This window comes from Helicoverpa zea, chromosome 18 (genome assembly GCF_022581195.2).
Source record: "Helicoverpa zea isolate HzStark_Cry1AcR chromosome 18, ilHelZeax1.1, whole genome shotgun sequence".
Lineage (NCBI taxonomy): Eukaryota > Metazoa > Arthropoda > Insecta > Lepidoptera > Noctuidae > Helicoverpa > Helicoverpa zea.
The window spans coordinates 3,366,263-3,378,636 of NC_061469.1; the positions used below are offsets into that span (position 1 = coordinate 3,366,263).

Sequence of the window (12,374 nt, forward strand, 5' to 3'; positions counted from 1 at the left end):
GTCTAATGGCTAAAGATAATGAAGTGTGCTCGTTTAGTAGCCAGCCTGTACATTTTTAATTAAGATGTTAGAAAAAACGATCGTTATTATATTTTGTTTGTATGGAAAATTGCTGTCTGTATTGGTTTGTAAACTAGAACTGAAAGAGGGATGCGAATTATAAAGGGCCAAGAAACGTCCCATTACGTGGTAATTTAAAATCAAATCGATATAACATCTTAATGTTATGTAAAACTAACTTTTATATGTTATTGTCCACCGGTCTCCTCAAACTTGTATGACATTTTCTTCAAAAGGTAATTTCAGAAACGATCCTATATTGTTCATTCATGGATGAATGTATGGTTAGACTTAAAAAGAGACTATGGACCCTTGAGTTTCGGTGTTTCTTTTCAAAGTAGTCAGATAGGAAATAAAGACTCCATATCGCTATCAAAGAAAAGTCGTGAAAAATTATTGATTTCAACTGCAACCTATTTGCCAAATATAACATTTATCATTTAATGCGAAAAATTTAATGCCACCCTACTCTTATGTATGCAGCTACAATTTCCTTCATTACAAAAACATGTGTGTCAACTTTAAATAGATGCATCTAAAGCAGTCTCATTGACAATTCCGATGCACTACATCAGACTGAGAGCCCTAAACTATACAACGAGTGACCCAGTTCATGTTTGTGACAAGCTATACATATACAATGTTACTACAACTATATCTATTTGTAACATTATCTAAATCTGTTGGGAGTTTCACTAGATACGTACTTACTTACTTTCGTATAAAATGTAGGTTCTTCGTTATGAAATATGTACATTCTTATGTAGATAAACAGGTACTCGTATATACACATCGATCGCTCGTAGTGTTTCGGTTACTCTGTATATAAAAGTATACCTTACATAATACTCGTAATTTCGCGAAAGGTTTTCTAGACCCTTCAGCGAACTTCTAATGTATTACATCAACAGTACAATACCTTTCCAAAAGATAGGTATTATTAAATAAAGCTCGGATATTATTTTTTCTGAAGAATTGAGTTATTGTTTGGTTAAATTCGGGAACCACGGAGCGAGACAAGAGGATTATGAAGGGAAACAAAGTTGTCTGCCGCCGAATTACTTACAATTGTATAATATTCAGTAATCCTATAAAAACAGTACCTTCCAAATATTATAGGATAAGTACTTCGTCTTTGAAGATTCGACGAATTTTGAAGCCCGTTCATGAATGTCTTTTAATACTGAAAGTAAAAACGTGTCGAGTTGAAATAGGAACATATTTTTCACGCGAAGCAGATTTTTTATCTAGCAGAGTCTGGATTTTATAAGAAAAGTGCACTATACTTAATTTGATGGCAAGATAGCGCTTTGTTTGACCTGAAGGAATACTGTACATTTCTTTATGTGTACAAATGTTTTAATCCTTAATAGAAAACAGCTATATATTTTCGCAGAAAAGAGGAAATATTTAAAATTAAAACGAGCTGTGTAATATTTACCAACCAGCACGGTTAGCTTATTTCCCTGAAAGAAACAATTGACTGCCTAGTCGTGCTGAAATTCATGAATGAAGGATATCCCGGTCAAAACCTATCATCCGGCAGCAGGCTTTTAAACGAAGCCTCGGGCACCGAGCTTCCAATAGTGGGAAAACGATTTATCGAAACGGAATGCACTTGCAATTTCACACAAAGAACTCAACGCTTTAAAAACTCACCTATTTGTTTTTTCCAAATAGGTTGAAATATTTGAGTTCGTAGTTCGTACATCAGTCGTGTAGGAGAAATAATTCAAGCAGAATGGAAGAGCAGACGGGTGCCTCGTTTAAACACCGGGTGCACTCTTTTAAAGCCTTTTTACGAGGTGCACCACCCCACGAGGTGCACACCCGACGGGACACGTACACGTTATGTTTTATTGCGACCCGCTTAACGGGATTCAATTAATATTTTCTCAGTGAGCAACACTGGAAGGAAATGGATTTCTGTTTGAATAAAATGTTAACTAAGGGAGTTCTTTGTTCTTCGATTCCTTTTGTATTTATTATTCCTGTTATATGAGCATGTACACGTGTAAGTTTGAGTTGATGTTGTAAAATCATACATGTATCTACGCAATCATTTTACAAGTTCGCGTGAAAACCTTAGTCACAATGATAAATCAAAATCTAAAAAGTCACAGCCCCAATTCCCCTGTATGTAAGTTAAATACTCAACAAACTGCAACTTAACAACCACGGAAACCATGACTCAAGCAAACTATTCAATATTCTTCAATGAGCTACATTTTGTGTAAGTACCTGCAACAGCTGTCATGTACAAGACCAACGCTCGAAGAAGCCTATTCTATTTGAGAACAATGGAAGTTTCACGAAATACGGTCATGGTGTAAATAACCAACCATTTTAAACCTAGAGGTGATTATTTTGGTAACTTCATTAAATGTGGTTCTCTTTGCAATGCGTAGTTCTGGATTATAGTTTTCTCATCTTCTCTCTTACATGCAATATTTCATTGGCGTTTGGACTTTTGCTGTATTAGTATTTTGCACAGACTCATCACAGTCTTTTCACCTAGTCGTCGAGTCATGCAAGTTCAAACCACCAGTCTCATTCGCGTCCGTTAATAAACAAGTCAAATGGCTATAAAAATAAGCTGAATTGTCTGACTCGCGATTAAGTAAATTTTAAAACACCATTTTTTTTCTAAACGACGACATATCCGCTAGCTTTTTAATACAGGTACTCGTATATGCCCGTAATCCTGCACATATTACGGAGGTAAAAATGAATCCCAGACACACGCGAAGGATAATCACGTAAAAACGGGTGTCATAACTCACTAGGGGTATTTACCAGACATTACTGCACTCGTTGGAAAAAATATATTAATACCGCGAGCAACACTACGCAGGAAATGCAGAAGATTTTATGTGATCCCTGAAAATTATAACTAGCATCAATGAATTAAATATTGTTTTATTAAGTTACATACCATTTGGTATCTTTAATGAAAGACATTATAAATCACCAAAAACTGGAAATTCTCGCAAGAATACCATATCTAGAGGTATAATTGGAAACAAAACACTGACGCTGTCGGTTACCATTACCAGATATCATCATTCAGGTTCTATGATAGAATGCTATTAGGTAGGTATTAACTACACACACGACTTCTAAAAATACTGTTCCTAACAGCGATGTACTTACCTATTAATTTGTATAGTTTCGCACAGTTTAGTTCGGACCTTCTCTGCCTATCTACTTGATGATACACAACGTAAAATATTCCTCCCTCTCGCTGTATTGTCACGCGATATGACGCCGACGTACCTACATAATGGAATATGAGAGAAAACTCATTTATTTTCCACTGAAGAGCCGCGACAAAGAATCCTAGGACACAATGGTGTTATTGTGACTGTGCCTTAGTTGTGGCGAAATATATCAGTGGTTACTGCAGTTGTTAAGATTTTATGGCAACGGTCCATGTAGGGCAATTTTAAGCTGTAGTTGTACAAAACTTCCTAATCTGAACAAGCTTTATGAGCTTGTTCAATGAGAAATAATGTTAGGATTTTTTCTAGCTGGTAACACCACAGAAATTCTATGGTTGCATTGAAACCAAATAAGCGAAGAACTAGAGCTTGCATAAGAGTATTCTTTAGCAGCATTTTACGTTGTTTTCCTAAAAAAATCTTTTAAAAACAGAGAACTCTTTAATGGTGGTTTCCAAAAAATATATAGATATGAAATGAGCATAGCGTCTTACTATTGCGTTATTGCAAAACGTTTTAGCTTCAGGCATAACTTTAATGAACCATTCTAGTAAGACATAAACAAATTACATAATGTGTAAAAGACAAAGTTTTGATTGGCATAAACCATCGAAATTGTTAAAAGCCCGTTTTATCGGCTGAGAAGTTATTACAAGTTGCTAATGTAGAAACTTTAGACATTTATGTGCCCAACATTACCTAGCCATCTGCAAAGTATTGACATTATGAAGGAATAGGTTTTAATAGCTCTCACGAGAAATGCTTATAAAAAAAGACCATCTGGAAAATGATCAGCAAAAAATACTAGTTGGACTCCGAGAAGGGGCTTGCAAAGATTTTCCCGGTTCACCTGGAGTACCAAAAGCACCTACCCATATTTTTCAATGTTCCTTAAACATTCAATATGCAAATACCTCAAAGTATTAAAATATATTGCAAACAAAGAATCTTTCAGACTCAAGACAGTGACAAAAATAAACCCCGCATAGAGGAAGCTTCAATGATTAAAGTGTCAATCTCTGGAAGAGGTCGACACGACATATAAATAATTTCCGAAGTAAGTTCATTCACCGGCGGGTGTCTCCTAACCCTTCAGAAAGAAGACCAGACTCGTATTAGGATCAATAATTCAATGACATGCGGTGTAGTACAAACGCATTTATTCCAGTTCGTAATAAAATACTTTTTGAAACTGCTGAAAGCTTTGATAAATACAATAATTACAAAATCGAAAATATGTGAAATTTCAGGAGAAATATGAGCCTAAAAAGTAGAAGAAAAAGGCACATATAAAAAATCTATAAATGAGAGATCAATAAGTCGTTGCCGTAACAGCATTTGGGCGCAAAAAGATGCTTTTCAGTCCAATTCTAAATTTGAAATTGTGAAATTGTTTCTAGACCATAACACAAGCAGTTAATAATAGTGTTATGTATGCTATGTATAAATGTATGTATTATATGCTATGCGAGGCAAGTAAGTCTTCACATGGTGAAAATGTTTCACATTTCCCACGAAACTGTCTACAATAATTACTGAATATACTTTGTCTAGGTACAGTTCCGTACCTTCCTATTGTAATGGAGTGTAACCAGGGCAGGGGGGAGTTAATGAATTGTATTTGAATATACCATGTATATCTATTTTAGACCTTTTTCTGGTAAAGTAATCCCGCAAGAACCAATCCAAGTTTAAAATTAAATGTAGGTACAGATTTGGATATTTTGTATTACGCCAAATACAGCAATCAAGCATTCTTGAAAATTAACTTATTTTGATAGGTTTAAAAAGAAGGAAACAGTTATATTTATTTGCTGTTTTTTTTTAATAGAGTAATAGCGCTATTCTTCTTTAAACTTAAAAAAAAGTAGCATATTTTAATTTGATGTAGTCAACACTAACAGTTTTAATTACCATAAAACAAACGTATCCTTGTTCCAAGGGCTACAAATTCAAAGTACAAAAGACAAAAAGCCTTGGGGCTCAATTACTCCCCCCCCCCCTCCCACTACGTCACTTTGGAGTGCATTCACCGCCGGTGGGATCGCGTGAGGCGCCGATCCGATAAACCATCGCCGCGGTAGGCGCCCCATAAACCTCCCATAAGTTTTAAAGACAGTGCAGTGTTATGCAAAAACCCATGATTGCATTATAAATTGTTGAATTACGTGATGGTGAGTTTTAATCACGTTTTGTATTAATTTTGTGGCTTTTTTCTATGATAAATCCAAATTATTCAAACTAAATTGGTACAAAATAAGAAAAACTCAAGAGCCCTGTGTCCTAAATGATCTTTAATTACCCTTATCATTATAAAAAATATTTGCAATGAAACCATCATTCAAACTGACTGTGTACCAACCATAACTTAGGTTTTTGCAAAAATAGTATTCCCACTACTTTAGACTTCAATTCCATTACGCACCAAACAATGGTCACCCTACTATAATGCAGGACCTATCTCTATCCATGGCATATTTCTTGCAATAAGTGCCCTCTCCCTACCTACCAAGTAATTACATTCATGCATTGTATAATTTCTTCCACATTGAGGTAGGTCCCGGTTCAGTATTTAGGTACAAGTACATTAGTGGAATTTTAGTATTACACATAACTGCAATGTGGTATTGGTATGGTAATTTGATTCCAAGTAAATGAGTGTCTGTTTCTATGTGCAATCAATTTAATGACTTATTTTATTCTGATATTGCTATTTGTATGTTGTTTTATAAAAAAAATCGCTTTCTTCATGAGGTAAAAATTATTTTGAGATAGATTATTATATATTTTTAAATATTGTTATATTTTTTACACACTTCTCAAGATCCTTATTGTCTGAATCGTTTTTTTTTCATAATCATTTTTTGTAATATGGAGATGAAAAGAATGAAGTTACATAATTCTTAAACATAACTCAAAATGCTTAATAAGTGTAAATAATCCTATATCAAAATAATGCATCTGTTTCATTGACAAATATTTACTAGATGACACTATTACAAGACAAGATAACAATGTCCCCAGTCAATTAAGATGAATCATTTTGAACCACATGTTAGTAAAGGAAACCCGCTCTCGTTACTAGATGAGTCACTAACTTTGTAGATCAGAAATAGCACTTGAATGATGTAAATACTTCCTATAACCAAATATAAGAAAATATTTATTTAATTAATTCTTCATTCATGATGCAATACAAGTGTTTACTTTATTGTAAATTATTAGTGTCAATTCCTTCCTTAATACATACTATGTCAACATTAATAGCTATATTTTTTTTACTGTACAATATTTGGAAAAACTATTTATTCCAGAATATTTTTGGGCATATTATATGTAGGTATATTTATTTAAAAAATTAGTATAATATGTGATTCCATGTCAAGAGCACTAACTGAAATCAAATAAAGCTTTCCTTTAGACTAAATATAGCTTAGGTATAATGCTGCAAATATATATTTTTAAACAATAGTGCTAAGAAAATTTTAATTTTACTGTATTATCAAATAAAAATTTTTAGGAGCAGTGAAGGTTGTAAGAGAATGTTTTATATTTACAAAACAATATTAACCTTGCAGTATAATGACTATTTATAAACAAATAATTAGATACCTATAAAGAGATAAAATAATTTAGTTATCTTCTTTGTGCACTTATAATAATATTTATCAATTAAAATGCTAATTTAAGTGTGCAATTACCATGTTTATGGAACAAACATAACGGTACTCTGTAACGCGAAGTAAGATGCTGCAAATAAATTGTAAAACCTAGATATGCATTGAGCATAACTGCTAGTAGATTTCAAAACACTGAAATGTCGACCTTCACGATACTTTTCGCAATAATATCTTAATAGCAAACCAACACGTACCTTTCCCTTGCATATACAATGCACGCACAAATGAACTATATATTAAATAGCTTTCTCGATTCTGTCACAACTTCAAGACACGAACTAAGTAGGTAACGTCTACAGCCTGAAAAATCAATAACACTGCCCGAGCTCACTAGCCCTTTTCTTTTCATCTGAATTGTACATAATACAGTAATTCTGTCTACTTACCGCTCCACAGACTTCAAGGGATGATCTTCTGGAACCCGATGCAGAAGTTAATAGCTCTCAATGATTCAGAATATTATTTTTATTTATTTATTTTTCACCACAAGTTACAACAAAGCGCAGTGACAATCATCTGCTTTGACAGATGTTTTGACGTTTTCGTGTGCGATCCGTTACACGAAAGTACAGTTTGAGCGTCACGATCCGTTTCACGAGATAGAAAATAGGCAAAATAGACGCATGAACCTATAAATAAACACTATAAATCTTTTTTGATAAGACGCTCCTCTGATACCCCATCTTCCCATTCAAATCCAGAGTTTTATCATGATGACTAGATAAGCGGTACTGTAGTGGAATGCTCTCGGTGAATGTATTGACTCCAATCACATTTATTTCTTTTAGTAATGAAGAGGTATATTTAAAGTGGTTTAATCACATATGTGAAAGTAATGTTTGGTTCACACTCAGGCCCGATGGCCTGGTGTGAGAATGCATCGCACGAGGTTTGTGTATGAAAGAGGCTCGAGGGAGGAGGGCTCTCTCCATCACTTCCCATGAACTCCTGTCTGTGGCTGCATGCAGCTTGGTTTGCCATAGCATTAAACCAAGATTAATTAGGAATATAAAATAAAACACAGCAATAAGATAAAAAGGTTCTAAAACTTATTTTGTATCACATGAATCTAATCAGAGCTTCACTATGTGAGAAACATAAACTTTTGATGTAACATAATTTAAAGCTTTATCATTCAGCTGGTTTTAACCAAATAAAATGCGAGATAAACGAAATGGTCAGTTTAGTTGACCGCAGCTTCGAATCTCTTTGAGACGTCCCCCCAGTTAGCGACGTCGAATATTGCCTTTACGTAGTCGGCCCTCACGTTTTTGTATTGCAGGTAGTAGGCGTGCTCCCAGACATCAATACCGAATAGGGGAATGAGCCCTGTAAAAGTAAACCAGTCATTAGAATATTATTATCTGAATTGCTCTCTAGCACTAGTAGGCATCATGAGTAACATTGAGAGGAATGTAACTGGATCTGCCCGTCGGCAACAAAGACAAAGATGCAATGCGAGAATACTTATTTAAAGCTCGTCTGTTAGTGCGGCGGGAGATGTGAAGAGTATGTCAGTTGTAGGAACTTAGGAAGTTGCGTTTAAAAGTCCCGAGATGGAGGTGTGTCGTACGGCAAAAGCGCACTGTTCGCTGGCAATACCAAAACGGACCACATGTATTGTCATCGTCGCCATCATCACTAATTATTGTGTTTCTTAGTGTACCACTGTTTAACCCTATGCTTCCTGCAGGGGCATCTAGAAGCGTGACTATCAAACCAGTTCAAACCAGCTATAAATGTGTAATGTTGACTGCCACACCCATATTACATAACAAAAGCATTTATTTACCAGTAGTTGCTTGCAAAGGATCTTGGTTCTGGCAGGTGGCAATTTGTAGCTTCTTCATCTGTTTGTTGTAACCGAGCCAGCCCCATCCGGAACCCTGCACTCCCACAGATGCTGCTGCAAGCTGGTTCTTCATGTTATCCCAGGAACCAAAGTCCCTGAAATAGTTATTTTAATGTTAAAATATTCGACTTTTTTACTTTGAGTTAAAGTAGGTTTTTTTTTTGCACTATTATTGGACCCATCAACACTGTCAGGTCAACTTTCAGTCATCCTCCTGTCCATATCCCAGGTCAACTTTGAGTCTCAGTCAAAATTAAATACTTAGTCATGTAACAATTATTTAAGACTTATCACCTCTCGAATTAATCTGTATAAAAGGTCAACTTGACCAATTATACGCAGGTTATCTCAGTCACTGACGCAAAAGCGGTAATTTCCACTATTCCAAAATCATAACATTGTTTAATTATTGTGATAAACCAGTTCATTTACGATATTTAAAAATATTAGAGCTTTAGGTATTACTGTAATACTTGATATTGATAAGTTTAAGATAGGAATTTATTTACATAATCATTAATTAAGCTTTTAAACACCTGTTAACTGACCTTTAGCAATAAATAAAACATTATGTGTTAAAAAAATATATAGTGAGCAAAAGAGGATTTAATAAAGCCAAAAAACCAGCCAGAGACAAGACACATGCAATAAAGAGTTTGAATTACTTCTCAATGGCCTGGGTGAGTGACCCGGAAGGCTTCCCGCCATTGGGTGAAAGGTTCTGCCAGAAAATGGTGTGGTTGATGTGACCACCACCATTGAATTTGAGTCCGGGAGCTAAACTGATGACTGTGCTGATGTCACCTGAAGATAATCATAACAATTTTGAATTTCAAACCCAAAAGAAATTTAGAAATGACAATTGTACATAAATATGTAGATATACACAAATGTTGAATAAATATGGTTATTATTTTCATTTAAAAGACAAAAAGATTACCACTTATACTACTTAAGACTAAAATAAAACTAGTTATACTCAAAGCTTACATTAACAGTTGGATTTTGATTAACATAAGAAAAAATACAAGATCACAGATTATCTAGAAACTGATTATTGTAGGTAAATAAATAAAAATTACCCTCCAACTGACTGATTGTCATAAATAAATTAGAGAACTAAAAGTATATGTAACTATAAGTTACCATACCCCTACATACTGTGAACTCAAACAAAAACAAATATTAGAAAACAAAAAAAATCCTTTACTTGCAAATAGCCTCTTTTAAGAATTCAGAAGGTGGAGTTTGACAGGGACTAAGGTTCTGCCACAGAATGGTGTGGTTCACATGGCCACCTCCGTTAAATTTGATCACACTGAGGAGTCCTAGAATTACATTCGTGTCTGCTGCTGCCAATCACAGGGAGAAAATTATGAGGATGATGAATTCATACAATTAGAGATTCACTAAGACACATAATGCTGGGGAATTAGTTGAGTCACTTCTTTCCGGCAAAAACACAAAGGAAGTGGTGAATGGTGGGCGTTTTGGAGGCTGTCTTTTGTAGATTTCTGATGTTCAAAAAGTGCTGTTTTGCAGACAAGTTAGAATAAACAATTTTTAATTTTGATTGTTTTTCAAAATATGGATTGTACCTCTGATGATAAGATAATTGACCTTGATGACAAGGCATTTTTTGCCTATGTTAAATAGTAATAAAGTCTAAAAAGAATACTTGTAACTCAATGTAGCCTGGTTGAACCATTACCTTTAGCCTGTGCTTGAGCAAGTTTCTCTTCAGCAGCATTCAAGTTGTTTATGTATGTAGCGTGGTGCTTGCTATGGTGCAGACTCATGATCTCCCTGCTGATGACAGGCTCCAGGGCGCTGTACTCATAGGGCAGCTCCGGCAGCGTGTGCTTCTGCCGAACGGCGTTCACCGCCGACGTGCTGCGGATCATACAATATGTAGAATCAATAAGACGCAACTACAACTGCAGCGTGCAAGGATCAATGTCCGTCTTACTTATTTAGGTCGTCTGTTTGCCTTACTCCTACCGGTATGCTTGACTATAGATGCAAATATAAGCGACCGGCATGTCTACAGTGAACATGACAGTTTTAATATCGAGAAAAATAGCAATTAGCATCTTAATTCAGTCAATCACGTGAAAACGTATGTTCTTTTTTTGCAAAATCTATCAATATATTCCGATACTTACAGCAGGAACCGGCGTTTTGCGAACATTTTTAAAGGCAGTGAAAAACAAATGCGACGTTACTTCAAATAAAAGCACCGGTAATAACTATTATCCGATAATACGTAAGTATCAAAAACTGGTAATTATGCAATTGCGAATTCCAATGCAATCTTTCTGTCAATGGCAACAAAATAACAGCTATGACATTTGACAGATGACAGTGACATTAGTAAGCAGTGTTGGCCAATATACATTTTTACCATCAATTGATTGGTTCACTAAAACGCTCTCCGAGTTGATTGAATAATACAGGAAAAGGTGGTCATTCGAATTGAAGCCCTCGTAAAAAAAATATTCATCAATCACAGACACGCCAACATCGAATTGACAGAGTCAAATAAACGAGCGTCTATCTACTTAAAATATGAATTATACAAAAAATTATATTTTAGTACAAATTCTTCGTTTTATTTTGAGGGTGTTCTAAAAGAGGTTTTTAAGACCAGTAGTAATAATTACTCTGATGTGCCACCAGTTTTGCTATGTGGTACTCCACTGAACAGAGCTACTAAGGTCAAGTATTTGGGCCACTGGGTCTCGGAAGACCTGAAAGACAACCTAGATATCGAGCGGGAGCGCAGGTCGCTTGCTGTCCGATGTAATATGTTGGCCCGCAGGTTTGCACGGTGTACTACTCATGTTAAGGTCACGCTTTTTAAAGCATTCTGTCAATCCTTTTACACGTGCAGCCTGTGGGTTGACTTTACGCAGAGGGCATATAGCGACTTGCGTATTCAATATAATAATGCGTTCCGGGTGCTAGTGGGGCTGCCGCGTTTTTGTAGCGCATCCGGCATGTTTGCCGATGCGCATGTGGACAGTTTTTCCACAATAATTCGTAAAAGATGCGCCTCCTTACTGCGCCGTGTACGCGACAGCCCCAACATCATTCTCAGGACGATGGCTGACCGGTGGGACTCTCCGATCCTGGGGCGGTGGATACGACTGCATGCAGTTAAGTAGCTAGCCCCCCAGGATAGCATTTTTCTTTATTTTATCTTTCTTTATTTTATATTATGTTTTATTTTGTATGTTTTATTATGTTGTATGTTTTGTGATTATGTTTTATTTTTTGTAAGATTGCATTGAATTGTATATGGAACTAATTTCCGAAATAAATGATTATTATTATTATATTATTATAAAAGAAACCTATGCTATATCGACATGAGTAGCAGAAATTTATTATGCTCATGGCTGCTGCGATGGTCTAAGTATATTGCGCCGTTTCTATTTTCATATTGATCAATTGAAAGATATGCCCAACACTACTTGTCAGAGTGTCAATCTGTCAACAAACTCGACCATAGAGTCTCACAAACGACAGAGCATGGCCTAAAAAAAACAATAAAGGTAC

The 12,374-nt window shown here is 35.4% G+C and overlaps 2 protein-coding genes across 4 annotated transcripts in view; both read right to left on the bottom strand.

The window, feature by feature from the left end:
- The window catches only part of LOC124638807 (kinesin-like protein unc-104), a 104,331-nt gene extending 96,845 nt beyond the window's left edge, over positions 1–7,486 (bottom strand). For all 3 annotated transcript variants that reach the window (XM_047175916.1, XM_047175914.1, XM_047175915.1), the window contains exon 1: positions 7,348–7,486. The gene's annotated coding sequence lies outside the window, so the exon portion shown is untranslated. The remainder of the gene's footprint in view (positions 1–7,347) is intronic.
- Positions 7,487–7,988: 502 nt separating this feature from the next.
- LOC124638676 (superoxide dismutase [Mn], mitochondrial) lies at positions 7,989–11,148 on the bottom strand. The gene is made up of 5 exons (XM_047175686.1): positions 10,979–11,148; positions 10,525–10,706; positions 9,479–9,617; positions 8,754–8,908; positions 7,989–8,290 (listed from the first exon to the last, which is right to left on the bottom strand). Exons 1-5 carry the CDS (start codon positions 11,002–11,004, stop codon positions 8,145–8,147), a joined length of 648 nt encoding a protein of 215 aa, XP_047031642.1. The 5' UTR covers positions 11,005–11,148; the 3' UTR covers positions 7,989–8,144.
- Positions 11,149–12,374: the final 1,226 nt, after the last annotated feature.